At 42.1% G+C, this 26,075-nt stretch overlaps 1 protein-coding gene across 1 annotated transcript in view; it reads left to right on the plus strand.

The window, feature by feature from the left end:
* tmtc1 (transmembrane O-mannosyltransferase targeting cadherins 1) overlaps nucleotides 1-26,075 on the plus strand; it is a 242,461-nt gene that overhangs the window by 193,941 nt on the left and 22,445 nt on the right. The window contains exons 10-13 of the mRNA XM_083999888.1: nucleotides 1,381-1,494; nucleotides 17,217-17,360; nucleotides 23,997-24,105; nucleotides 24,310-24,412. Coding sequence (XP_083856014.1) covers nucleotides 1,381-1,494; nucleotides 17,217-17,360; nucleotides 23,997-24,105; nucleotides 24,310-24,412 — 470 coding nt within the window. The remainder of the gene's footprint in view (nucleotides 1-1,380; nucleotides 1,495-17,216; nucleotides 17,361-23,996; nucleotides 24,106-24,309; nucleotides 24,413-26,075) is intronic.

The following is a 26,075-nucleotide window of genomic DNA, read 5'->3' on the forward strand; positions in this document are numbered from 1 at the left end:
CCAGGTCTCAGTGATCACAAAATAACTGTGTGTTATGTGACACAAAAAAGTCTGGACAGATTCGAGTCCTATCATTCAGAGATCTGACATTTGAAGGAGACTGTCTAACAGAGGGAGTGTCAGGTGGAGCGCAGAGAGATGGACATGTGACGAGACCAGACTGAACAGGACCCAGGACGGGTTTACACTTAAGACCATGCCATTTGAATGACTGACAGCTGAGTGGGTTTTGTTCCTAGAACTTGTGGCTGTGTGGTTGTTGAACAACACAGGAGCAGCAGAGGGACTGTCTGTGGTAGGAGCCTGCAGGGAAGTAAAGTATATAGATAGATACTTTATTAATCATGAGGGGAATTACAGGATACACATAAAACACACCAAATATAAAAACCAAAAGAATAAACAAAAGCAATAAGGGTAAAGAACAGAATAAAAATAGGTAGAAATAACTGAACAGAAAAAACACCTGCACAGTAATAAATCCTAGAGGTAATGTGTAACATCATTTGCAGAGAAATAACTGTGTTATTTTGTCTTATGAAAGCATATGCACAATGGATGGAGCTAATTGGTAATTAATGGTAACTGTCCCTCAGCTCTGACACCAATCACTTCAGTCCATGTCTGGACAGATTGATGTCACTCCATCTGTGTTAATGCTTTGTAAAATCCTGCTGCTCCTCAGTGATTTAGTCCATTTTGATAAATGAGAAATGACAGGATATGGTCTGCAATGTAATGTGGCTCACTGTTCAATAAGTTCTGTAACATCCACCGCAAATTATGTTTATAAATCATAAGGGGGAAAAAATCCTAACCCAGAACCTCCCAGGGAATCATCACAACCTGTCACTGTCATCTATCAGACAGTAACTGAACCAGCATGTTAATGGGCTTACATTTGTGAGTTTAATTTTGTGTGCCATATTATCTAGTTCCTGAACATGTCTAAATGTTGGTCTCACTATGTGTTTTTTGAGATTTCACACTGAGCTGAAAATTTTTTTATCAAACTTCACTCACAGTCACAGAGTGCAAACAGTCAGTTGCTCTGTGTTTAAATGACAGGTTCACAGACACTCTGGGTAATTGCAGCTGTACTTATGACTAGAGTGGGGGTGAAGTCCTGAACACATACAGAGGCTGTAATGTGCTGTAGATCTAAAGTGATAAAATTGCCATTTATACTCCAGACAGGATTAAAAACCACTGAGGCAGGTTGTTTTAAATCACCTCACCCCCTCACATGAATCCAGTCCAGATGAGGCTAAAGGTTTCTTTCCTCTCAGGGTGTTTTGTTCTGACAGGGATTTTGCTTTATCAGCATGCCTCATCCTCATCCTCATCCTCTCTCTTCTTCCTCCTCCTCCTTTGTTTCAGGTCTGGTATCCAGACTCTGCCTCACAACGCCAAGGTCCACTACAACTTTGCCAACTTCCTGAAAGACAGCGGCCGGCACCAGGAGGCCATTCACCACTACACCACCGCCCTCAGGTCTGACACCACACTAAACCGGAGCTGCTCTAACTCCATGTGTGCACAGGAGGTGTAGCATAAGACTGCAAACATAGTCTGGGGCCGTGTTCACAGTAAAACACAAGCTGGTGCTCAGTGAGTATCAACATGAATTGATTAAAATAGAGGCAGAAAAATGACTGAAAGCACTTCCTGTGTAGACATGTTGTGGGAGAGCTGCTTGAACTCTACAGAGCCTCTTTACTGCTTTAAACCTCTTTCTGCTGCTGATGTTTAGCCTTGTGGTTGTGCAAATTCAAGTTGTGGCGAACCACTTAACTCTGCTACAGTCTACAGTCTACTTAATATTATACACTTGTCCACCCACTAAGTACAGCTCCATTTGAGTCAGAGTATAGATCAAATATTGTCCAGATTTTATTTAGATTCTTATTTCAGCTATGATCATAGACTACAACACAGTTCCACAGTCATTTACCAAACCTAATGACTCAGAAACAACCCAGCAAATGAACTGACTCGGTGTTAGAACCAGAATAAAAAGCTTTTAGAATATACAAAAATATACTAAAGTGAAAGTCTACTGCAATGGCAATAAAGACCCAGTTGATTCAACATAAAGAAAACCAACACTGTCAAGTAAACGAGAAGGCGAAGAGAAGAATCTGTGTTTAATTGAAGGAAGTGTTGACACATACACACATTTCAGATATGTTTCAAGGGAGCGGAGACAACTGGAGTTGGAGGATTGGAGTGAAACATACAGACGTGTGTCGTCTGTATAACAATGAGGTCTGATGGAGACGAGTATAGATTGACAAAAATAGGCGTTGTTCCTCCTACATTTATTTATTTTTTAGTCAACATGCCCCCAAATCTGACAAAACAGCGACTGAGCTCTGGCACAGCTCTGACTGCATGTGGCATCAGAGAAGTGGATTTGCTGTAGATGCAGTTTCAACAGGGGAAAAAAAACAACCTAATCTATTTACACACCTTTAACTGCAGCAGCAACACAACACATCACAACAACATCAGCAGTGTAAGAGTTGGCTGTGTTGGCTTTCTGCTGTGATGAACACACTGTGCTCTATCGCAGTTTCCAAAATAGACGAAAGTTCATTCCACTGAAATCTCTGCTTCAAAACAACAGAACAAGTGGAAATGTAGTTAGTCAAAGGTACAATATTTGTTGTTTAGAAAACATGTTGTTTCTCTACTCAAAACTTAAAGGGATAGTTCAACATTTTGGCAAATTGGTCCATTGCCATAATCCCTATATAGGAGTAGGTTTGTTACCTTTAATTGTCGGTGTAAGCTTTTTTTAGAACAGTGGAGCAGAGCCGCGAACTGCTCAGAGCTACGCTACGGAGGCTAATGGGATTTCTTGGTTTCCCTCATCAAACTCATCAAATACACAATCCAACAACTCCAAAACGCTCTGGTGGACAAGTTGTGACCTGCACATTCACCATACTATGAGATAATAACAGAACGTTATGAAATGGAGTTGTTTTTGCAGATGCAGAGAGTGCTACTATCCCTTTAACTACACTCTATTACTGTCCACATTAGTTATTTTAATCTTTTTGCTGAGAACACATCGGACGTCTCTGAAATCAGAACCATTAGGTGTCGTTAGTTGTTGGTCCTCTGATGGTAATGTTTAGTGTGTTCACAGAGCTGAAGGAAGAACAACACTGATCTTAAAGCGCAGTCAAAAGTATTTACATTTCCAAAGTAAAATCAGTTATTGCAGTTTGACACCGTTACATCACCGCTGCTTGAGGCTGTCACATCCAATGCATGTCAGCATCTATTTGCATGAAAATCCTCTTCTATGTCCCCAACACTGGCAGCGAGAGAGACTTACACACCACACACTCCATGTCAGAAATCTCTTTTTGTCTTTATGGATTTGCATAAAATGTTCAGTGCGACAGAACAGCTGCAAAGTGATAGTGACATATGGAGTTTGCATGAACTGTAAATAAAAAACTAACTTATATGACACTTACTTTTAAATGAGTTCAATTTAAATACAGTTAAATAAACTTATTTTTGACACAAAGAGCTTCACAGTTCTACATTATATCAATGCATCTACCATGTAGAGAAAGTGTGATGTAATATTAATTATCTGATTTTTTACAGTAAAGTTGCATTTGTGAGTAGCATTTTCATAATATCTTCTTTTTGGCATGGGTTCTTTTTCTTGAGATACAAATTCCACATCACTACACATTTGTATAAGCTGCCCTGTGAGTGTAGAGACAGTGTGTTCTCTGTAACATCTCTGAATAAAAAAATCTGCACATGATCTGCAAACAGATTGAGATTTCAGTCAGGACAGATTTATTTGTCCGTGTCAGGGGAATTGTGTGCAGTAGCTTGTTGTTGCCTCTGTTTCCTACTGTGTTGAATGAACATTGTGGGCCTTGTCAACAGAGTTGTGCTGCTACAGACAGGTCGGCTTCACAAAGGGAAGTAGCCTGCAGTGAGCTTGAAGCAGTTTGTCCCGAGTGTGGAAGTGAAGGCGTGCACCGGAAGAGTGTTTTTTTTTTTTTTTTTAGTATATTTTTGGGGATTTTTTATGCCTTTAATTGACAGGACAGTTGAGAGAGTGACAGGAAATGGGAGGCAGAGAGAGGGGGATTGACACGCAGGATAGGGCTACTCGACACGGGAAGTCCCATAAGTTGGGAAAATAAGTATTGAACACGTTAACATTTTTCTCAGAAAATATATTTCTAATAGAGCTATTGACATGAAATTTTCACCAGATGTCGGCATCAACCCAAGTAATGCACACATACAAAGAAATCCGAACATTAATGTCCATAAATTAAGTTATGTGTAATAAAGTGAAATGACACAGGGAATAAGTGTTGAACACATGAAGAAAAGGAGGGGCAAAAAGGTTTGGAAAGCCAAGAAAGCAGCTGGAGTTTGTCAGTATTTAGAATGTAATCCTGTCTCCTATCAGTGCAAAGTAATATCTGCTGGTTTAGTCCTGATTGATGCCTTTTAAAAAGGTTTCTCACCACCAAGGTGTCAGACAAGAAGTATTGCATGATAGGTAATAGCAAAGAGCTGTCTAAGAGCTGTCTAAAGACCTACGCAACCAAAGATTTCAGACAGGAGAGTCAAAACAATAATCAGAAGGGTTCCCTAACACTGTTCCCTCTAAGGTGTTTTACTGCGCAATTGCGCACTGCTCCCCACCTCTTTGCGCAGAAGACAAAAAAGTTGCGCACTCGAATATCCCCAACAGGCTACAATTTATTTTTGCAATGAGCAGCACCAGACCTTCATGCAAAGAACAAGGAGCTCACCATAGCAACACTGGAACAAAACTACTTTTTCCCCCGACGCATCTCTATTGACATCAGACAATAAATAAAAAGACAGTTTGTCTGTGTTACCGCGACACAGGGAGCTTATCAGAGCAGTGTTATGAACGTTAACGGGTCGATCGCGGTAATTTCAACACTGTACATTAGCGCATTTATCCATATCCCTATATCCCTCAGTCTAGCGCGCCTGTATTTGTGTGTGTGTGTGTGTGTGCACGCGCGCCTGCATGCGAGAGAGAGAGCGAGAGGAGGGGCTGACTGACAGAAGAGGTGAGAGCCGGTGAAGCGCTGTTAAAAATAAACTTTTGTTTTCTGTGCAAGACTATGGTAAACACTTAATCGCCCGGGTGTTTAATTGAACCGGCGTTTATTATGCCAAATGCGGTCGGACCCCGGCGGCTATTAGAGCACAGGCGCGTATTTGCACGCGGGCGATTATTTGGTCATCTACGGTATATTTATCTTACAACACGAGCCCTTTGATCTAGAAATGCGAGTGTCAGAAGAGCGACAGGCACAAACAGAGCACCTTTCATAAAAGACGCTGTATCTCCTTTTCTAGAAAAAAAGGAGGGATTTTGGTGAAACCCAGCCATGTTTAGCTTGACTTTTCTCAGGAACGGATCGAGGCACATAGAAACACATGGTTTGTGGCCATTTGAAGCAGAAAGTTTCACCTTTCAAATAAGCCACAGTATGTGTTGGCTATGTGGCAATAATACAGAATACACTGTGGCTCTACAAAAAACGTCTAAATTGCCGGTACACTTGACTAAAACTTTGGAAAGGAGCGTGACACTCAATGAGTTAATCATTATATTATACATATACATACATATACATATAGCTACATTGTGTGTGTGTGTGTGTGTGTGTGTGTGTGTGTGTGTGTGTGTGTGTGTGTGTGTGTATAATATAATGATTAACTCATTGAGTGTGGCGCTCTTATATATATATATATGCTTGAGCTTTCGCTCACAGTCGCTCAAGCAGGTGCTCAGGGGAGTTGAATTTCTGCTCAGGAGTTTTGAAAATTAGAGGGAACATTGTTCCCTAACAGTCCAGGACCACTGGTGGAGAGCTTCAGACAGACCTGGGATCAGCAGGTACAGTTGTTTCAAAGAAAACAATAAGTAATGCACTCAACTGCCATGGCCTCCATGCACGCACACCAAGCAAGACATGGAGGCCATGGCGGTTGAGTGAACCGCCATGGCCAGCAGATATTACTTTGCACTGATAGGAGACAGGATTACATTCTAAATACTGACAAACTCCAGCTGCTTTCTTGGCTTTCCAAACCTTTTTGCCCCTCCTTTTCTTCATGTGTTCAATACTTATTCCCTGTGTCATTTCACTTTATTACACATAACTTAATTCATGGACATTAATGTTTGGATTTCTTTGCATGTGTGCATTACTTGGGTTGATGCCGACATCTGGTGAAAATTTCATGTCAATAGCTCTATTAGAAATATATTTTCTGAGAAAAATGTTGACGTGTTCAATACTTATTTTCCCCGCTGTATATGAGAAAAAAAAAATCATAATGGAACCTCTTAGAAATTGTAACAGTTCCTGTGGATCTGTGGAAACTGAAGACCACCAAGTCAACATCTTGAACTCATTGATGTGTTCAGAAATGGCTTGGGAATTCCTGAACATTGTCCTGCTGAAAAAGGACACTGCCATAAGGGAATACCCTTTTCCACATCAGAGTGTACTTGATCTGCTGCAATGTTACAGTAGGAATTGTCAATGTAACATCAGTGTCAAATAGGGATGCACATGATTAACCGTTTAACCTTTAACCGATAACAAGAACTTTGACCGATTAATACTATCGTTTATTTTTTTATTATTATTAGCTCCTTATGTCGTCAACTCATGGGGGCGTGTCGACACGTGCAGAGTTCACGTGCCTTCAGTCATATTTCGCAGCAAAAAGTTACACGGAGGACTGACAGTATGTGCAGCAGCCCCCATGAAGGAAGATCAGACAATAAATGTAGCCTACACGGACATGTGAATCACCTGTAACTACGGCGCTGAGAAAAGAAAAAAAAAAAAAAGAGGACGAGGACGTCGCTGCTCTCCAGCCTGTTCACCTGCAGCTCTCCTGCAGCTCCACAGAGGAGCTGTCAGAGGAGCTCTGCTGTTCCTTCAGCCTGGTGTTTGGCTGCACTTTGTATAAAAACAGTTCTACATTGGACTATCTAACCTCCATATGAGCGCGATCAGCTGAGACAGAGCACAGTGGATGTGGCGCTGCTCTGTCGCAGCGCACGTGTGTATTTAACGGCCAAAAAAAAAATTTAAAAAATTGGAGCGATAATAAAGCGCAAGCATCTTAATCTTATCGGTTAACAGTTAATAATCGGTTAACGAGCATCGGTTATCGGTCAGAAAAAAAATTCAAAATGTGCATCCCTAGTGTCAAAGTAACCCTAACCTCCTAGAGCTGAACATTGCTCACAATGCTTGCATGGTCCTCTGTCTTCAGCTGTCCACATAATCTAAAAGACAGTCTGTCTTCCATGGGATCATCTGGACTATCCTTTGGTTCCCTCCCACATCAATGAGTCTTGGGTGCCTAAGACCTTGTCGTAGTTTGAATGGCTCTCCCTCCTTAAACCACTTTTGTAGGGTACAATCCACATGAGACCGTAACCAGCCAGACCTCCATCACAACCTGCTTCTTGTCAAAGTTGTTCAGATCCTCACGCTGAAGCATTTTACATCACATCAGCCTGGAGGACTAAATGTTCACTTGCTGCCTAATTAGGGGTGTAACGGTACACAAAAGTCACGGTTCGGTACGTACCTCGGTTCAGGGGTCACGGTTCGGTACGGTTTCGGTACAACAGACACTAATTGAATGTAAAACTAAAATCTGTCTTGTGTTATAAAAGTTAAAAGAAAAAAGAATACAAAATAAAACAAGTGCATTAGGAGTGTTATAATGCCATTCATTAATTCTAGAGAAAAAAAAACGTGCACTTGACAACTGGCAACTATTATTCGAATTATTAAATTATTATTATTAAAAAAATATTATTAAAAAAACAAAACAATAAACTGACATCAATGTTGGTTTACACAGTTAAATTAGACTAGCAGTTACTTTGGTGATGTTTCTGGTCCTGCCTGTGTTCATAAAATATTAGGCAGCTACACGCACATCCCCCAAAAAACTGAAGACTAGGTGCTGGACCACCAAGAAAGACACAGGTAAGGAAAAAAGGAGACCGCACACTAGTTAAAAGCTCCCGTGACAGTTTAATGTCACTCACACGTTTCGGGCGTCAGCCCTTCATCAGACAAAATGTGTCTGATTATATATAGTGTGCGGTCTCCTTTTCTCCTCACCTGTCTGTGTTCATGTCAAGAGGCTTAAAAGCTGCGGGATAAGTTGTTGCACACAACTAGTCTTTTTACTTGCACCAGTGATTGACATGAGGCAGGGAGGGGAGGCGGGTGAACATGCGCTACGTGTTTGATGCGTTTCTAGCGACGCACCGCGCATCCGTGAAACATCGCCGACGGACTTTGTCCGGTGGACCAGTCGCGAGCATGGATGTATTATGGTCGCGAGCCGCCGCCGCCGCCGTTTGTTTCATTGAGAAGCCACAGTGACATGAATGAAGCAGACAGCTCTCCTCCTCTAACTTCACTCTCTCATCACTTCTCTTCTTCGTCTGCTATGACGGCTGCAGGCAGCTTCGAGGCTCATTACCGCCACCTGGATTCGAGTGAGGACTCGACTTTTTTTTTTTTTTTTTTTTTTTAATATTCATTCAGACGTATTCGTCGTGTGACTGTGTGCACCGAACCGTGACCCCCGTACCGTGACGGCACGGGACGAATACATATACCGTTACACCCCTATGCCTAATACATCCCACCCACTGACAGGTGCCATAGTAACAAGATAATCAGTGTTATTCACTTCACCTGTCAGTGGTCATACTGTTATGGCTGATTGGCGTGTGTGTGGCAGCGTGTGTTTTATGCCAGAGTTGAAGCAGATTGAGTAATGGCAGCGTCACATGGTGTGTGTGCGTGTGTGCGTGTGTGTGGCCCCTCTCTTGTATGAAAACACTCTCACACATCAGTAACTTCTGCCACATGATGTTGCTTATTAGTTTCATCACTTAAAGCTCCAGTATGTAGGAATTCCCCCCATCTAGTGGTGCGGTTGCATGAACGTATACTTGATGTTGCATTCAGGTGAAATGGGGCAGACGTCAGACAGACAACAGACGCTGCATGTAACAGGATAAACAAGCCTCTATGTAAACAAGTGGTCCGCCAGCACGAGGCAAAACAATACAGGACAATGTGTTGTCATGGTGATGTGGTATTGTTTTACCGTCTTTCTCTGGTGGAGTAAAATGACATCCGGTTGGTTTGCCAACGGCCGTCTGCCTGACTGCACCTGAATGCAACACCAGTGCCTCCGTCCTTCCTCACACTACACAGTGGTGACAGTTTTAACAGGCCGAGCCCACAGCTCCGCTGAGTTTCCGTGGTTACCTACGGTCACGCTGCCACTCAACGTAAAAAATGGCGATGTAACATGGCCGCCTCGGTTCGGTGCGTCGCCCTCTTATGTATTTGTAACGACTTGTAACAACTCATTCTAAGGTACCAGAAAGCTTTCATTTGTATGCGGGTGTGATTCCACTTCAGTGAAATACGTATAAAGACATATTTGATTTTTGCTAATAAAAAGCCAAATAAGTAAGCAGGATCAGGTCAAGGACCCCCAAACTTAGGGAGCGATGGAGCAGAGACCCCCGACTATATTGTATGAAATTGTGTTTTGTATTAAACTGTACACAGGTTTGTGCATTGGATACTAAGCTATTACAATAATAGACAGGTTAATATTCATGTTTTTATTTTAAAGGTACAGTGAATAGGGCGGCCATCCCACTGCCATTTATAGACAGACCTTGTAAACTAATACCAATGCCAATATCAACAGTGTCTATCAGCTGCATGGTAGCCTAATTATACAGACAAGCTATTCAAACCCACGTTTTTATTTCAAACATAAATGTGGAAATGGAAAAATATAGAAAATCTAATCAACCAAAGATTTTGCGACCCCAATGTAGTACCTCTGCAGACCCCCTAGGGGTCACGGACCCCCTGTTGAAGAGCTCTGACTTGAAGGGTTCAGTGAAGTAGTAACAACATGGACCTGAGCAACATGATCCATGTCTAGCAGAGGTACCCTAAAGTTGTTTGATAAAGGTTTGCATGGAACAGGAACTAATGGAGTGAGAGGGTAGAGAAGTCAGAAACAGACTAACAGTATAACAAAACTATAGAGCAACACCAGACTGGCACGCCAAGGCTGAGTAGTGTTGAGCAGATTTGTCTTTTTAATTATTTATATCACATGAACTATTTCATGAACTAGATAGTTTTTATTTATAACTCCAAGTAAAAGACGTGTAGAATTTGACCTTTACAGGAAGAAAAATGGGTCCTGTTCTGTAAAAGTAGGTTAGAAGCATTTCTGACATACAGTTGGCTCATGATACATTGACAGGAACTCAAGGTCAGCGCATGTAAAATAAGGCATCTGTGCTTCACCATCTGAAACCACGCACCAACCATTTGCTGGCTTTTATCCAGTGTACCACACTGTGCTGTACTGTTTATTTTTAGTGGTTGGCTCCGGTGGGAGTTTAAAGAATGACAGCATTAAGGAGCCATCCTTACAGCAATTTGAATTACTTTATTATTTTAGGGATACATTTTGAGGGAAAGTTGTTATAATTAAATTAAATGGATATAATACAAGTCTTACAGCTTGGGATGCTTGCTCTCGTGAATGTCATGTTTTCATCCTGGATCTTGACTGTGTAATCTGGCTGATATCTGTTTGTGGTCTTCAGTTAAACGATGTTACAGGAGAAAGAGTGGCATTTTTCACTTGGTAGTCAACTAATTAATTATAAGAATCATTGATGAAAATGTGTCTCTTGGTGGTTATTCAATTAGAGTTCGAACAGTTAGCCTTATTTAAACCAAATCAATGAAAACCTCTCATTTTTATGCTTTGATGCCTTAACTGTTACTGAGAGAATTCCCTAAATACTCCCACTGAAGATTTTTTACTTTTAGCATCAAAGCTTCACATACTGTATGATAAATAGATGATATCTCATTTGGATGTTGCAGTTGCAGGTGTTTTCTTTTTTAGAAATGAAAGATCAGGTCTGTATTTATAATCTATAGGTTTAGGCAGAATAAACAACAAGAGTAATGCAGCTGCTATTTTTCTTTAGGTCCTTTTGGGTTTTAACCTTCTGGGTTCCATAGTACTGGTAATATTACAAGAAAAACATATTTTTTCTTAAAAAATAATAATGTAGAGATATTGTTATTGATATTCTAACTGTGATGTGTTTTTCTGGTTACACTATGGTGGCAGTGGGAGCTGAAGCCAATCCCAGCTGATCATGGGCAAAGGTGGAACCCCTGGACCCCCAGTCTATTAGTGAACTGACAAAAAGAGACAAACAACCTCATAGTCACACTTCAGAGTCTCCAATTAACCTCATGAGAGAACATGAAAAATACAATATTAGTTTACTTCCCTATATCTCAATGAGCTTCAAATCACTTTTTAGAGAGGAACTGATTATAATTGAAAAAACTTGATTATATTATATCTGTAATGTAAGAGCTCACAGAGGAGCCTTTCTGTTTCTTTCTTTCTGTCTTGTCTTTCTTCCAGGCTCCACATAGCAACAACAACCTCCACTAACAAGGTGCCTAGTTTGTAGCCCCGGAGGCAGAAGGCAGTGTAGGAAAGTAACAGAAATCCCTCAGCACTTTCTCCTGCTCATTAAACTTATTGCTGTGAGCTCCCAGTAATAACTAAATGTGACTCAGCCCCTCTCCTCTCCTCTCCTCTCCTCTCCTCTCCTCTCCTCTCCTCTCCTCTCCTCTCCTCTCCTCTCCTCTCCTCTCCTCTCCTCCTCGCCTCTCCTCTCCTCTCCTCTCTTCTTCTCTCCTCTCCTCTCCTCTCTTGTCTGGCCCGTGGAGGAGGCAGGACAGTAAAGCAATCATTTAAAGAGAGTGAAATCAAAGTGGAATGGTCAAAAGGACAGGGTTTGGATTGTGAAGGGTGTAAATTACAGCCTTTGCTGAACATTTCTCAATTAGCTCCAGCTGAGTAAATCTGCCATGACACAGTTAAAATCAACAGCAGCCAACTAACTGCACTTCAATCAGGACTTTAATATGAAAAGGATTCATTGTTCAGCTTTAATCAGTGCTCATAATGGACTTTTATGTCACTCCATCCACAGTATTTCCAGCATCCACATCCCCAGACTCTAAATTCCTCCTCTTCATCACTTCATTTATCTCTTTACTCTCTCTGTCTTTCTTCCTTCCCCTCCACCTCTCCCTCTCCCTCCCCTCCCTCTTGCAGCAGCAGAGTTGAGTGCTGTCAGTATGTGGGAGCCTCAGCACAACAGCTCTCTGCTAATCCAGTTTTGCCGTCCTGCCAAACCCCAGCAGAGACCAGCAGCAGCTTTCATCCGGCTCCAAACCACATCCCAGCTCCTAATAACCCCAAACCCACCGGACCCCTCACTCTCCTTTTAATTAAACAGCCTCCGCTTCCTTTCTGCTCCTGCGTTTATGACAGCGAGGCTTTAGAGACGCGAATGTCTGTCACCGACTGGCTGACCCCTCGGGCTGTTTTCTATGACATCATCGGGGGGTGTTTACGGACGGCGTTGCCAACTTGGCGCCTTTGTCACTAGATTGTCGTGATTATTCATGTATGAATATGCTAATTAGCGTGTTATGACATTCAGTGACACTATGACACTAATTTCAATTGCAAGTAGTTCTTTACAGCGGTTAGGCTGAACATGAAGCCAACACCATACAAAAAACTGTAGATCCTTAAAGAGCCACATTTGGCTGACTCTAAAAGTGACTCATTTCCCATAGACTCCACTGTTAAAAGAGGTATAATTGAGGGCGTGGCCACATTGAGTGACAGGTGGGTGAGCGTATGCTTTTCACAAATTAGCACACACTGAAGTCTTGGCTCCACATATGGTAAATGGTCTGTATTTTATATAGCGCTTTTCCATCTGAAACGATACCCAAAGCACTTTACAGTACATACATCACATTCACCCATTCACACACACATTCACACTCTAGGTGTGTTTCCATTACCCCTTGAAATGCGCAAAACCTAAATATCGAAATTAAAAACTGGTAATGGAAACACCTACATTTCAAAAAAACTCTCAAATATCGCTAAAAAGTTTTTACGCTCTCATGAGGTGGTTTTTGAGACGTATCGATACAAACGTGTATCGCAAAAGTGTAATGGTAACACACACACAACGCTTTTCTACACGTCACCGGAGTTGTGTGTGTCCACGCTGTGTTGGGTTATGTAACTTGAGGGGACAAATGTACCACATGTTTTTTGTCATGCATTGCTGACCTGGGCATTGTATCTCAATAAATTAGAAAAACATTTCCTATCATTCCCCTTTTCCGTGCATGGTTGAAGGAGATTGACTCCACGCTCCACTCCCTCCTGCGCCGACATGTCACCTTTAGTCACATAAACCAGTACGGGTGTGTGGACACACCTATTGTTGTCAGCGCCTCATCACCGCTGGTGTTAAAAGGCTCCGTTCTTTCTGCAGTCAGGTTAAAGCGCACATCCGCCGTGTTGGTAAACAAATAATCCCTCTGTATCAACGGAGGCAGCCGTGCTTGATCAGCTTGGGTTGGAGGTGGGTACGGAACAACTGGCCCTAGTGTGAGTGCGTCCTTATTTGTGGCCGCTGCCAGCGCCACACGGGCTTTGCCTTTCAGCAATCAAGAGCTGTTTTCGTCTTTGTTAAAAACAATAACAGCAACAGCTGTAGCAGCTGAGATCGCTGTGCCGTCACCATAGAAACGCAAGACGCATTACGGCTCATTCGCAAAATACCTTTCAATGGAACCACCCGCAAATAGCAAAGTTTCAGAAATATCGCTTTTATTTTGCGAAAATCTGTAATGGAAACACAGCTACTGTTGGCGGACCCATCAGGAGCAAGGTGGGTAAGGTGTCTTGCCCAAGGACACTACGGCAGCACCCGGGACAGAGCGGGATTTGAACCGCCAACCCTCTGATCATTGGATGACCCGCTCTACCACCTGAGCCACTGCCGCCCCATATGCCCCGCCTCTTTTAGGGGGTTGAGTCATTCACACTACCAAGATGGTAATATCGCTTTTGGTGACATCACAGAGGCTCCGCCCACTTAATACACAGTCAATGGCTTTCATCTGACAGAGATCTGTTTGAATCCAGCACATTTCATTTCTAAACTTTATGAGTCCTTTTTTTTCTTCCTGTTGTAATGTGTCAGTTTCAGACTTAATACATCAACAAGAGTGACTCTTATCGTGATTTATTCATTATGTCCCCGTCTGTTTATTAATGTCATGTTATGATGTTATGTGTGTGTCAGTGCTCTGCCATATATCTCAAGTCTCTTAATTGAGCATTTCACTCCCTGAGGTCCTTCCCTTGCATCGTAGTCCCTCCTACTAAAGACACAAGGAGAGATGAAAGGAATGTCTGTGAACCATCATCTGAAGCCACATCCATTTTTAATGATGGCAGCACAGCTTGATCAGCTGTCATTCAGCCCTGTGCACGCATTACCACGACTTTAAATGGCTTAAAACTGCCTATATGTCTGTGCTGTCCATATAATAAGGGTGTATCGTTACCAAAACCACCTACGCAGCTCTTGTTTTCTTCTCTGTCTTGCCGTGTTTTGCTGTAAAAAACAATTTGACAAAGCTGATGTGTTTGTGAAACAGCGCGTTTATTAAAAAACAGCTTTCTGTATATACTGTGTAGTTGACCCGCAGGGTATAAATTAATGTCTCTCACCGCTCAGACAGACTGGCAGCAACATGTTTTCTTTTTAAGTAATTGATGATTTGCCTCAAACTTTATACATGTTCAGTTTGTGAATTCACAAACAGCTAAATGAAATGACCCAGATGAGATCCAGATAATAGTTTCATCATCTGTAGAGTTGTCAGCCCTGTGCTCAAGGGAAAGTGGAAATTAAGTAAATACATATTATATTAAATGACATAGTTTCTGACATTGGACATTTAAAACGTGATTCTTTCTGAAAGACATCAGACTCAGACATAGTTGAGTTTAGTTGAGTTACACTGAGTCATGTAGGTTGGTACCCATCTACAATTTAGGTTGGGTGAATAGTGTTAGATTTCAAATTTACAGCTCCTAAATCTGTCATCTGTCCCTTTATGATAAATATGATGATGCCTGTTGGATATGAGATTATCCGAGGCTTCTCCGGTATGGGTCATACACATCTCCAGCCCTGACGTGTAGCTAAAGCTTAGTGAAGATGCGTGTGGCTTTGGAGCTAAGCGTGTGTCCACAGTAACCCTAACCCTTCAGTCAATGAAGTTCTTACCAGGAGAACCGGTCGGTCAGCTTTCATCAGCGCTGGTGTCTCTCTGGTGTTTCCACCGCTGCTCTTCGCTCTACGCTGTGAACCTCCAACCCATTAAGACACGGAACAAGGTTACCATAGAAACAGTAAAGAGCTTTTCCACGGCTCCTGCCCCCGGGCGTCTCGTCAGGCCCCGTGTCACCATCATGGACTCTAACTATAAAAATGTATTCCAATTACACGGAGGCCTTTTGTAGCGGTGATGGAGAGTGGCAGTAAATGTCAGCAGAGAGGCTGCTGGCTGCAGCTTCCACACACTCGCCGCTGATTTATCTGCACCATTTGCTCTGAAGATAATCCTTATCACTGTGACAAGGCACTTAGTCCAATCATGATCATGTTATGGTTTGCCTCCATCTGGAAGTGTGGAGCCATCAGAGGTTCCTCAGCTGAACACAGTGTGACAGCGAAGCTCTGTTCCCGACTGGCTGTTAGAGATACGTTTCATGCCTGGGCCATCGGTCCATTATTAAACCAACAATGACTGCTTCAGCACTGCTCAGGCCCTCGGTGGAAGTAATTACCTGAATGAGTCACAGACTAATTGGTTGAGTAAAACACTTATAATAAAGATTTAAAAAAGGTCAGGATAACATGTGCTGATGCCAAAGAATCTACAGTTTTTTTTTCTCTCTCTAATGCGTGAATGATGGTCCCATCTGTCTTTTTTATGGACACATCATTTTTAGCTAATTTAATTACATCACATAGTGTGAAGTGAATGGGTTCTATGTTTAAAAAAAGAGCTTTTCATGTTTGCCAGATAGAAGATGCTGCTCTGTTTTGCTCATGTAAACCAGTATTTAATAGTATCAGAACATGAATAACTTAGTGCGAGCCTGTTTATTCAAAGATGTGTCGGTGTGTTCAGGGGCAATAGGATGTTCCGGTCCTGTGCAGTGAACTTTGGTGATGATGATGACCTTCTCGTCTCCAGCAGCTCCGAAAAACGTTTCTCTTAACTGTTTATTGCTCCACTACATCCAACAGCTGGTTTCTATCTTTGTCTGCTGCTTGGTGGTGGACAGAGTTCATTTAATATTAATTAAATCCTTTCTTTTTCATACTGTTGCTGCTGGAAACCATAACAGTGAGCTATAAGAGGCTTCAACAGTGTAGATCAGAGGGGGACCACAACTTGTCCACCAGAGCGTTTTGGAGTTGTTGGATTGTGTATTTGATGAGTTTGATGAGGGGAAACCAAGAAATCCCATTAGCCTCCGTAGCGTAGCTCTGAGCAGCTCGCGGCTCTGCTCCGCCGTTCTAAAAATAGCTTACACCAACAATTAAAGGTAACAAACCTACTGCTATGACTACAGGGATTATGGCAATGGGTCGATTTGCCAAAATGTTGAACTATCCCTTTAATGTAAAACATACTGATACAGCTTTAAATGAAGAATCAAACTATAATGAAACAGCATCTGAGTCTCCAGCTAATCGATCCAGGCAGCTACAAGTGTAACATCAGAAATATTACACAGTGTTGAAAGTGGGCGGATGTTTCCTGAACTGATCTGTGTGAAGTCTAAATATAAATATCATTTAATGAATACATTTGACCTCTGCAGCTCAGATCCCTCCCACTGAAAAACTGTATTTGAATAATTAAATAGATGAAATAGTTTATTCATTTGATCTGTTTCGTTGCGCTCGCAAAAAAAAGCTCAGTGTTTGAAGTTTGTTGTACATCTTTCTTTAGCAACATGGTGTTTAAACTGACAGGAACTACACACTCCTTATCTCCCTGTGGCTCTTTGATTTTTCCAAGTAGAGTCAAGTGTATCTTTATCAACCACAATCTAACCGCCGTTTCCTCTCTCGCCAGGTTATACCCCCGCCACGCCAGCGCCGTGAACAACCTCGGCACTCTGACACGCAGCCCGGAGGAGGCCGAGAGTTACTACAGGAAGGCTCTGGACATCAACCCTCAGCACAACCGAGCTCTGTTCAACCTGGGAAACCTCCTCAAGTAAGATACCACCAAGCATCACTGTGTGAAATACCACAAACGCTGAAGACACTCAGCACAGCTGGAGCTGGATATTATTGTCTTAGGAGCTTTTGAACAGTTTCTACTGTAAAGTTTTATTTTCTGAACTTTCCAAAAGAGCTCCCAAAATTATCAATGACCCTCACAGCTGGAGACCGTCTTAATTATCCAGCAGCAACTTCTTAACTGCAGCTAAAAAAAAACTTTTCTCCCTGAGCTCCCAATTATAAGCATAACACAAGGAGAAAAAACATCTTTAATCATTCAATCATCTTTCCATTACCTCTGATTTCAATCAAAAGAGAAGCGATGGGGAGAGAGGAGGCACTTCACTGACTGCCTTCAAAAAAACAGAACATTTTGTCTGGCTCTGTGAAGGAGACCTGAGGGCTGCTTTTAACAAAGTAGTTATTTCACTAAATCAAGCCACTCTCCAGGACGCCGTATTTCATAAAGGATCTCTAACATTAGTTGCTGTGGAAACCTGAACGCCTGGTCTGACCCGATTTCAGGTCTAGCTTCACCACAGGCTGGACTAGAACCAGACTGGACCCTGTAAGGCTGACCTGACCCCGCATAGTCCACGGTTCCTTGATTCGATTCGGAGCGGTCTGATTCGACTGCCAACCTCGTCTTCAAATTGTTACAAAATGTGATTGTGAAAAAAGGGTTGTACCATTCTGACTGAATGGGGGTGCTCAACGCTGCTCAACATCTGATTTTACATAGAATTTCTTTGTTTTCTAATAATATACTGTAGCCTGTTTTGAGACAAACATCACAGCGGGTGCTCAACCTTTGCAGTGGGTGCACACCCAGCTCTCTCTGTCTGTCTCTCCTGAAGAAAGTTGTTTCATTGCAACGGAGGGAAAATTGAATTTGGGCCAAAAGTTTTATTTACAAGATTAAACTGAGTGTCTCTGTCTATCGATCGTGCAGCAGCTGTATACACACACACACACACACACACACACACACACACACACACAGCCACTACACACAAAAAACAGTGCTGTCTGTGGTGCTGTGTCACTTGGCCCCTGAACCGGCTGCAGTATACAAACACTGATCATGCCCACACAAGGATGGGACTTCAGGTTTCCATACACACTGATTTATTCACAGCACAAACTCGTATTCATCACTACACTGTCTCCAAAAGAGAGAGGATGTGTCATGCAGCTAAGCCTAATGAGTGAGACCAGGAAGAGGATGGATGGAGAATGACCTGTTGTTGTTGTCTTATGAAGAATTAAATTAGTTTATTTGGGTGTTTAAAGGGATAGTTCAGCCAAAATTCAAATTTCACTCATTATCTACTCACCCTCATGTGGACTAAGGGCTGGGAGAAGTTTCAGAGTCCTCCGTGGCTTCTCTGAGTTACAGGGGGTCTCGGCGTAGCAGTGCATGTCCATATAACGGTTGCAAATGGATACCAACTGTCTTCGTAACAAAAAGACACACCAAAAAACATCCAAATACCTCCATGCTGCTCGTATGTAATGTCCGTCTTGTATTGAAGGCCCGAAATGCGAAATTGTCCCGAAAAAAATTAAATAAGTCTATATTTCAAGCTTGTTTTGTACCAATTTGGACGGACCAGGAAGAGGACAGACCCTGGTCCGTCCAAATTGGACGAACCAGGAAGAGGAGCTTCCGCTACAAAACAAGCTTGAAATATAGACTTATTTAAAGCAGAAGTAGGTGATATATTTGTGCTAATATAAGTCTTAAATAGTTATATCTTCCGACAGCAATCACTTACATAGAGTGTTTGTACCGAAACACGGGTATCCCAGTCCCTCTGCTCTGCTCTGAGCCGAGGAGAAAACATTTATCGTATCCTACAGTTTTTATCCAATGAGGAGAGAGAACGGCATGCAGGGCTGTGTGTGCAGCCAAGGGACGCCGTGAATGTGGTGACGTAGGGACGAGGACTGTTATGGTGCGTTCAAGGAAACTCGTAACTCGTGTTTTTCCGACCTGTGAAGTGGTACCAGTTCGATCTGGTACGAGTTCACGGGTCGGAAGTTACGAGTGGCCATTATAGTGACTTTCACAGGTAAAACAGGTCGGAAAAACACGAGTGGGTTGCCTGGAACGCTACAAAGTCGTAAGTCGTGACTTGAAGCTGTAATTTACGGTTTCAAAAGCCTGCCTGGAACGCAGCATTAGCCAAAACGACCGGATCGCTTACTTCTGCTTTAATTTTTTTCCGAACAATTTCGCATTTTGGGGCTTCAATACAAGACGGACATTACATATGAGCAGCATGGAGGTATTTGGATGTTTTTTGGTGTGTCTTTTTGTTACGAAGACAGTTGGTATCCATTTGCAACCGTCATATGGACATACACTGCTACACCGAGACCCCCTGTAACTCAGAGAAGCCACGGAGGACTCTGAAACTTCTCCCAGCCCTTAGTCCACATGAGGGGGAGTAGATAATGAGTGCAATTTGAATTTTGGGTGAACTATCCCTTTAAGCTCTTTTCTCTGGAGACCCAAATGAGATCATGAGTGAGGGAAATAACAACATGATTGGACGATTAGTCGACTGAAGGCAAAATCTGACCAATCAGATTCGACTATAAAAAGTGGTAGTTCAGGACACCCCTAAAATCCTGAATGTTCCACTTTACGGCTGCACCATGAACATGAGTGGGTAAATGTCACATCATCACATCTTGACATTTGCTGTATTGATTACACACAAGAAACAAGAGATTGGAACCCGTCTGTCGTCTCATAGCGTGAACCACGTTCACATTTAGTCTCTTTAAATGTCACTTAATTGAACTTAAAGCAGCAGACACCCAGAAAACTGTTGGTACACAGAGAATTCAAACCACTCATTGTTGTGGTGGACCCACAATGAGCAGGATGTTCAGAGCCGGAGCTCACTGCTGCCTAATGCTCTTTGATTTTCTTAATTGCTGCGGTTGTGTTTGTTTCTTGTTGTTTACTCTCTGCAGTGTAGGTTTAGACACTTGCCGCCGCGAGGCCGAGCTGATCCCTGAGCTGTTTAGCTGCTGTCAACGTGTCTGAAAGGACGGACGTTTGGGGAACTCTTAATGAACTTGAAGAAGATACTGTTTGACTGTTTTGCCATTGATAGAGACGGTAGAAACTAATCTCCTCACAACCTCACATTGTTTAACGTGTATGTTCCGAAGCCATAGCAACAGCTTGCCAAAACTTAGGTGAAGCATTAAGTAAAAGTCTTATTTAAAAATGAGGTTGCCCAGTGCTCATCCACAACTACAACTGTCAGAAAACTACATAACGTCATCATCATTTCTACTTTAAGAAAAGAGAAGGCCTGATAAATCACCTTCAAGCCTCAGTCTGAGGGTTTTAGTCCTAAAGCCTGTTTTATTTCTCAGTGGGGCTTTTACATTATCTGAGCTGCTCAGTGATTTTGTCATTATTTGGGTCATTTTCACCCCCAGCCTGGGAATAGCTGCAGTCTTTATTATTACCTCCTGTTTTTCTACAACCTCTCTGCTCATTGGAATCCCATCCAGAGCGGCAGTGGTGATCCGTCTCTCTGGGGGCCCCCAAGCAAAGCAGCCAATCACCAGGGGCATTTTGGGGAAACAGCAGTGCAATGTATAGTGTAATGTACAGTGTAATGTATAGTGTAATGTATAGTGCAGCTTTGGGCCTCTTTTCTCCTCAGGGCAACCCCAAATTCCTCTAGCTTGTTTCTCCTAATGGTAACTGTCTTGTTTTTTTTTAGAGAGGGTCTCTGTCTCTCTCTCTCTGGATCTCTGGGGTTTAAAGGGATAGTTCAACATTTTGGCAAATTGTCCCATTACCATAATCCTATAGTTTTAGGCGTAGGTTCATTACCTTTATTTGTCAGTATTATTTTCTCATGGTGAATGTGCAGGTCACAACTTGTCCACCAGAGCATTTTGGAGTTGTTGGATTGTGTATTTTATGAGTTTGATGAGGGACACCAAGAAATCCCATTAACCTCCATAGTGTAGCTCTGAGCAGCTCACGACTCTGCTCCGCCGTTCTAAAACCAGCTTGCACCGACAATTAAAGATAACGAACCTACTGCTATGACTATAGGGATTATGGCAATGGGCCAATTTGGCTAAATGTTGAACTATCCCTTTAACAGTTTTTAATCAGCAGTGTGTGAAATTTTACGTTTGTGGAGGTTTTTTTAAGAGATAATAGAGATAATTTCCTCATAAATGAACTGAATGACATTAATATGTGTCAGTGTCTGCATTGAGAGTTATGAATGATAAAGAGGAAGATTTATGACTCAGGTTTACTTATTGCTTCAGTTCTCCAACTTCTGACACACTGTGTACGGCCCTTTGATCTGAAGGAGACCCACGGAGAGACAGAGGATGATTTAATCTGATCCAAAAATGTCAGTGTCTCCCTGCAGGTAACAAAAAACTCCAAGTATTTTTCTGTTGTAGATTCAGGTGTTGTGGTTAAACAGGAGTTTTTCACCCACATAGTTTCCAGCCTTATTAAATTTTAATGGCCAAGATTCATTGCGATGCTGATGCTGACCCTTGGAGTCGCGGTGCATCGGCGTGGACACAATCAGAACTGAGAGATATGCTGAAGCGTAGCCCCAGTGCTCAGACGGAAATGAGTGGTCAGCTATAGATGTAGCAGCATGAGTCATACAGGAGTCAGAGACTGTAGGGTCCCCAAAAACAATCACTCACCTCCTTCCTTAAATGAAAGTCGTCAATTATCCCGGCTCCTGACACCGCCACTGTAATCTGACCGGCTCTGTGTACAGACATGGAGGTTGTTTTTTTCCTTCCTCTCTTTTTCTTATGGAAACAGCGCAGGCCGCCCTGAGCTCTAATAGAAAATTACATAAATAAATGAAGCTGAAACAAAGTCCATTATTATGGCTCAGCTCCATTACCATTGTGTGTTATCACTGGAGCTATAAGAACAAACAACTGAGCCACGGACAAAGTGTGTATGTGTGTATGTGCTGGTGTCTTTTGGCAACATGAATAAATCATGTGTGAAATTGCATGACAAGGAAATAAAAAGCCACTAGTGTGTAATCTACAGTTATAAAGTGTGATGATAAAGGTGATTGTGGGTTCTCATGATAATGATAATATACAGTAGGTCATAAGGATGACTGTAATGATTTAAGGCTGAATGACATGACAGAAGGAATGCTGGTAAAGTGATTGATTGTTAAGTCTAGTGGGTTTAATTACCACTAATCCTTATGACTGCACACAACACAACACAACACAACACAACACATCAGAACACAACACAACCCATCAGAACGACCTGGTCAAAGAAAATGAAAACACTGGTGATCAGCAAATAGACACGGACAGAAACTAAAGGATGAAGGTTTATTCACTGTCCATCACATCAGTCTGTGTCTCTACTGTCTCTACTGTCCTCCTGCACCAGGACACACTACACAACAGCTGCTAGGCAACCAACCAGACATGATGATGATGATGATGATGATGATGGTAGTGATGGTTGTGATCATGTGGTGTTGGTGATGATGATTGTTCTGATCATCACAACCACCGCCGTGATGATGATGAGGATGAAGAGGGTGATGATGATGATGATGATAATGAGGATAAGAATGAGGATGGACATGGTGATGGAGATGAGGATGATAATGGTGATGATGGTGATGATGATGATGATGATGATGATGATGATGATGATGATGATGATGATGATGATGATGATGGTGATGATGATGATGATGGTGATGATGGTGATGATGATGATGATGATGATGGTGATGATGGTGATGATGATGATGACGGTGATGATGATGATGATGACGGTGATGATGATGATGATGATGATGGTGATGATGGTGATGATGATGATGATGATGATGATGATGGTGATGACGATGATGAGGATGATGATGAGGATGATGATGAGGATGATGACGGTGATGATGATGACGGTGATGATGACGATGATGAGGATGATGATGATGGTGGTGAGGATGATGATGATGACGATGATGAGGATGATGATGATGGTGGTGAGGGTGATGATGATGACGATGATGAGGATGATGATGATGGTGGTGAGGGTGATGATGATGACGATGATGAGGATGATGATGAGGATGATGGTGAGGATGATGGTGAGGATGATGACGGTGATGATGATGACGGTGATGATGACGATGATGAGGATGATGATGAGGATGATGATGAGGATGATGGTGAGGATGATGGTGAGGATGATGGTGATGATGATGCGGAGGAGGAGGATGATAACAATGATGAGGATGAGGATGGTGATGATGATGATGATGATGATGATGATGATGATGATGATGATGATTTTGATGATGATGATGATGATGATGATGATGATGATGATGATGATGATGATGATGATGATGATGATGATTTTGATGATGATGCTGCTGATGATGATAATGATGATGATGATGTGGATGAGGAAGATGATGATGATGATAATGGTGATGATGATGATGATGATGATGATGATGATGATGATGATGATGATGATGATGAGGATGATGATGATGATGGTGATGATGATGATGAAGATGATGAAGCTGATGCTGCTGCTGCTGTGCTGCAGGTCCCAGGGGAAGGAGCAGGAGGCTGAGTCTCAGCTGAAGGACTCCATCCACTTCGGGCCACACTTTGCGGATGCGTACTCCAGTCTGGCATCACTCTACGCTGAACAGGTGAAACAGAGGAGACAGGAAGACTCTATTCTAACACACTGACTTCACTGGTCACTGAATGAAAGGAGCTGCAGCTATAGACAGATAGATGACGTGTGCATGATTAGAGGAATCAGCCGTGCAGAGTGCAGCTTCCTGTGACCTTGGTGGGGTTCATGCTCCTCTTGTTAATCCTGTCTTCCCTTCATCTACATTCTCCCACAGAAGCGCTTTGCTGAGGCCAATGAAGTGTATCTGAAAGGCATCGAGAACTGTCCTGACAGCTCCGACCTGCATAATAACTATGGAGTGTTTCTGGTGGATACGGGTGAGTTGAGGCTAGCAGCTCTCTGGCCCGGGGGATGATGGGTAAACACAGGCTCCCATTAGCACTATAATCTTCTACTGCATAGACACAGGCTGCACCAGTTCACACTGAGCAAAACCTTCAAAAAATACCTATATCAAACTGATAGAGCCTGATTTGAAAACCTGGGCTGTTTTTTGTTATACTTATTTGCCACATTAGATATAAACTAATTGAATAACATTATGGTTATTTCCCAAAGTCTGCTTTAAATATAATTAGTTTTCTACCAGGCAGCATGATAGAACCTGATTTAAAAACCTGGGCTGTTTTTTTATACTTATTTACCACATTAGATATAAACTAATTGAATAACATTATGGCTATTTCCCAAAGTTAGATTAGTTTTCTGCCGGGCAGCATGACGTTGAAAGAAAGAATTGTATCAGTTATTTGTGATTATTGAACTGCCTTTATAATAAAGTGTACACATATTTACCTCCAAACCTTCTTTTATCAACCAAATGATCAATGAAGGTGTTTTTTTCTGTCAGGCGCTTCAGCATTACATATTAAAGTCAAACTGTTACAGTAGAAGACCTCCAAGCAACACCTCCTGCTCCCATCTGTATTCCATCTAATGAAAGAGGCTTATGTATAAACATTTGACAAATATAAAGTTGAACCTTCATGGATTATTTACTAAAATAAAGTTTCTAATAGATTTCAAGGCTGTGCTGAAATTAGCTGAAAACATGCAACAACAGTGAATGCAAAGGAAAACACTGCAGATTTCGAGCAGCCCCACACACTGATGTCTCAGGCCTGACTAATAGCAGCAGCCTGGGTGGCAAATCAATATGAGCTAATATGAATATATAATCTAAAGATGGACTAAAATACACCAGTGTGCTCCTGTTAGTAAATATGCAGTGCTGTATCAGGGTCAGTGATCCGTCCTCTGTTATGATGAATGGGTTTTGATTAAATTAGAGCAGACTGAATCAGGACCATCACTTTACCTGCACTAACTCCAATGGAACCAGAAACTACACCAGTCTCATTACAAGTAGTGGGTATTACAGTGTGTTGTTTTGTTTTCGTTTGTTTTGTATGATCTACAAATAACCCCTAAATACTTTAATTGCAGTAGAAGACTCTCTGCACTCCTCCCGTTAGCAACGCCAGCCCATAGACCTGCCCAGAGATTTACAACATACAGTGTTGTGAACAGACCCAAAGAAACAGCCTATTTTCGCGGCCTAAAAGAGGTTTTACCTGAAAAAAAATACACAGTTCCATTGTTTGCTATAATATAATTTTTTCCAGCCCCTCAAAGTGCAGGAAAAACTCAGTTTTTATTTGGAACTAACCAACTCACATATCCCTCCGCCCAGGGTTAGCGCCCGCCGATCAGCAGTTGGTTAGGTCCAAATAAAAACTGCGTTTTTCCTGCACTTTGAGGGGCTGGAAAAAATTATATTATAGCGAACAATGGAACTGTGTTTTTTTTTTAGGTAAAACCTCTTTTAGGCCACGAAAATAGGCTGTTTCTTTGGGTCTGTATGTTGTAATCTCTGGGCAGGGCTATGGGCTGGCGTTGCTAACGGGAGGAGTGCAGAGAGTCTTCTACTGCAATTAAAGGCTATTTGTAGATCATACAACCCCACTTTAAAAAAAAATG

The sequence above is a fragment of the Trachurus trachurus genome (assembly GCF_905171665.1).
Source record: "Trachurus trachurus genome assembly, chromosome: 23".
In the NCBI taxonomy this organism is placed as follows: Eukaryota; Metazoa; Chordata; class Actinopteri; order Carangiformes; family Carangidae; genus Trachurus; species Trachurus trachurus.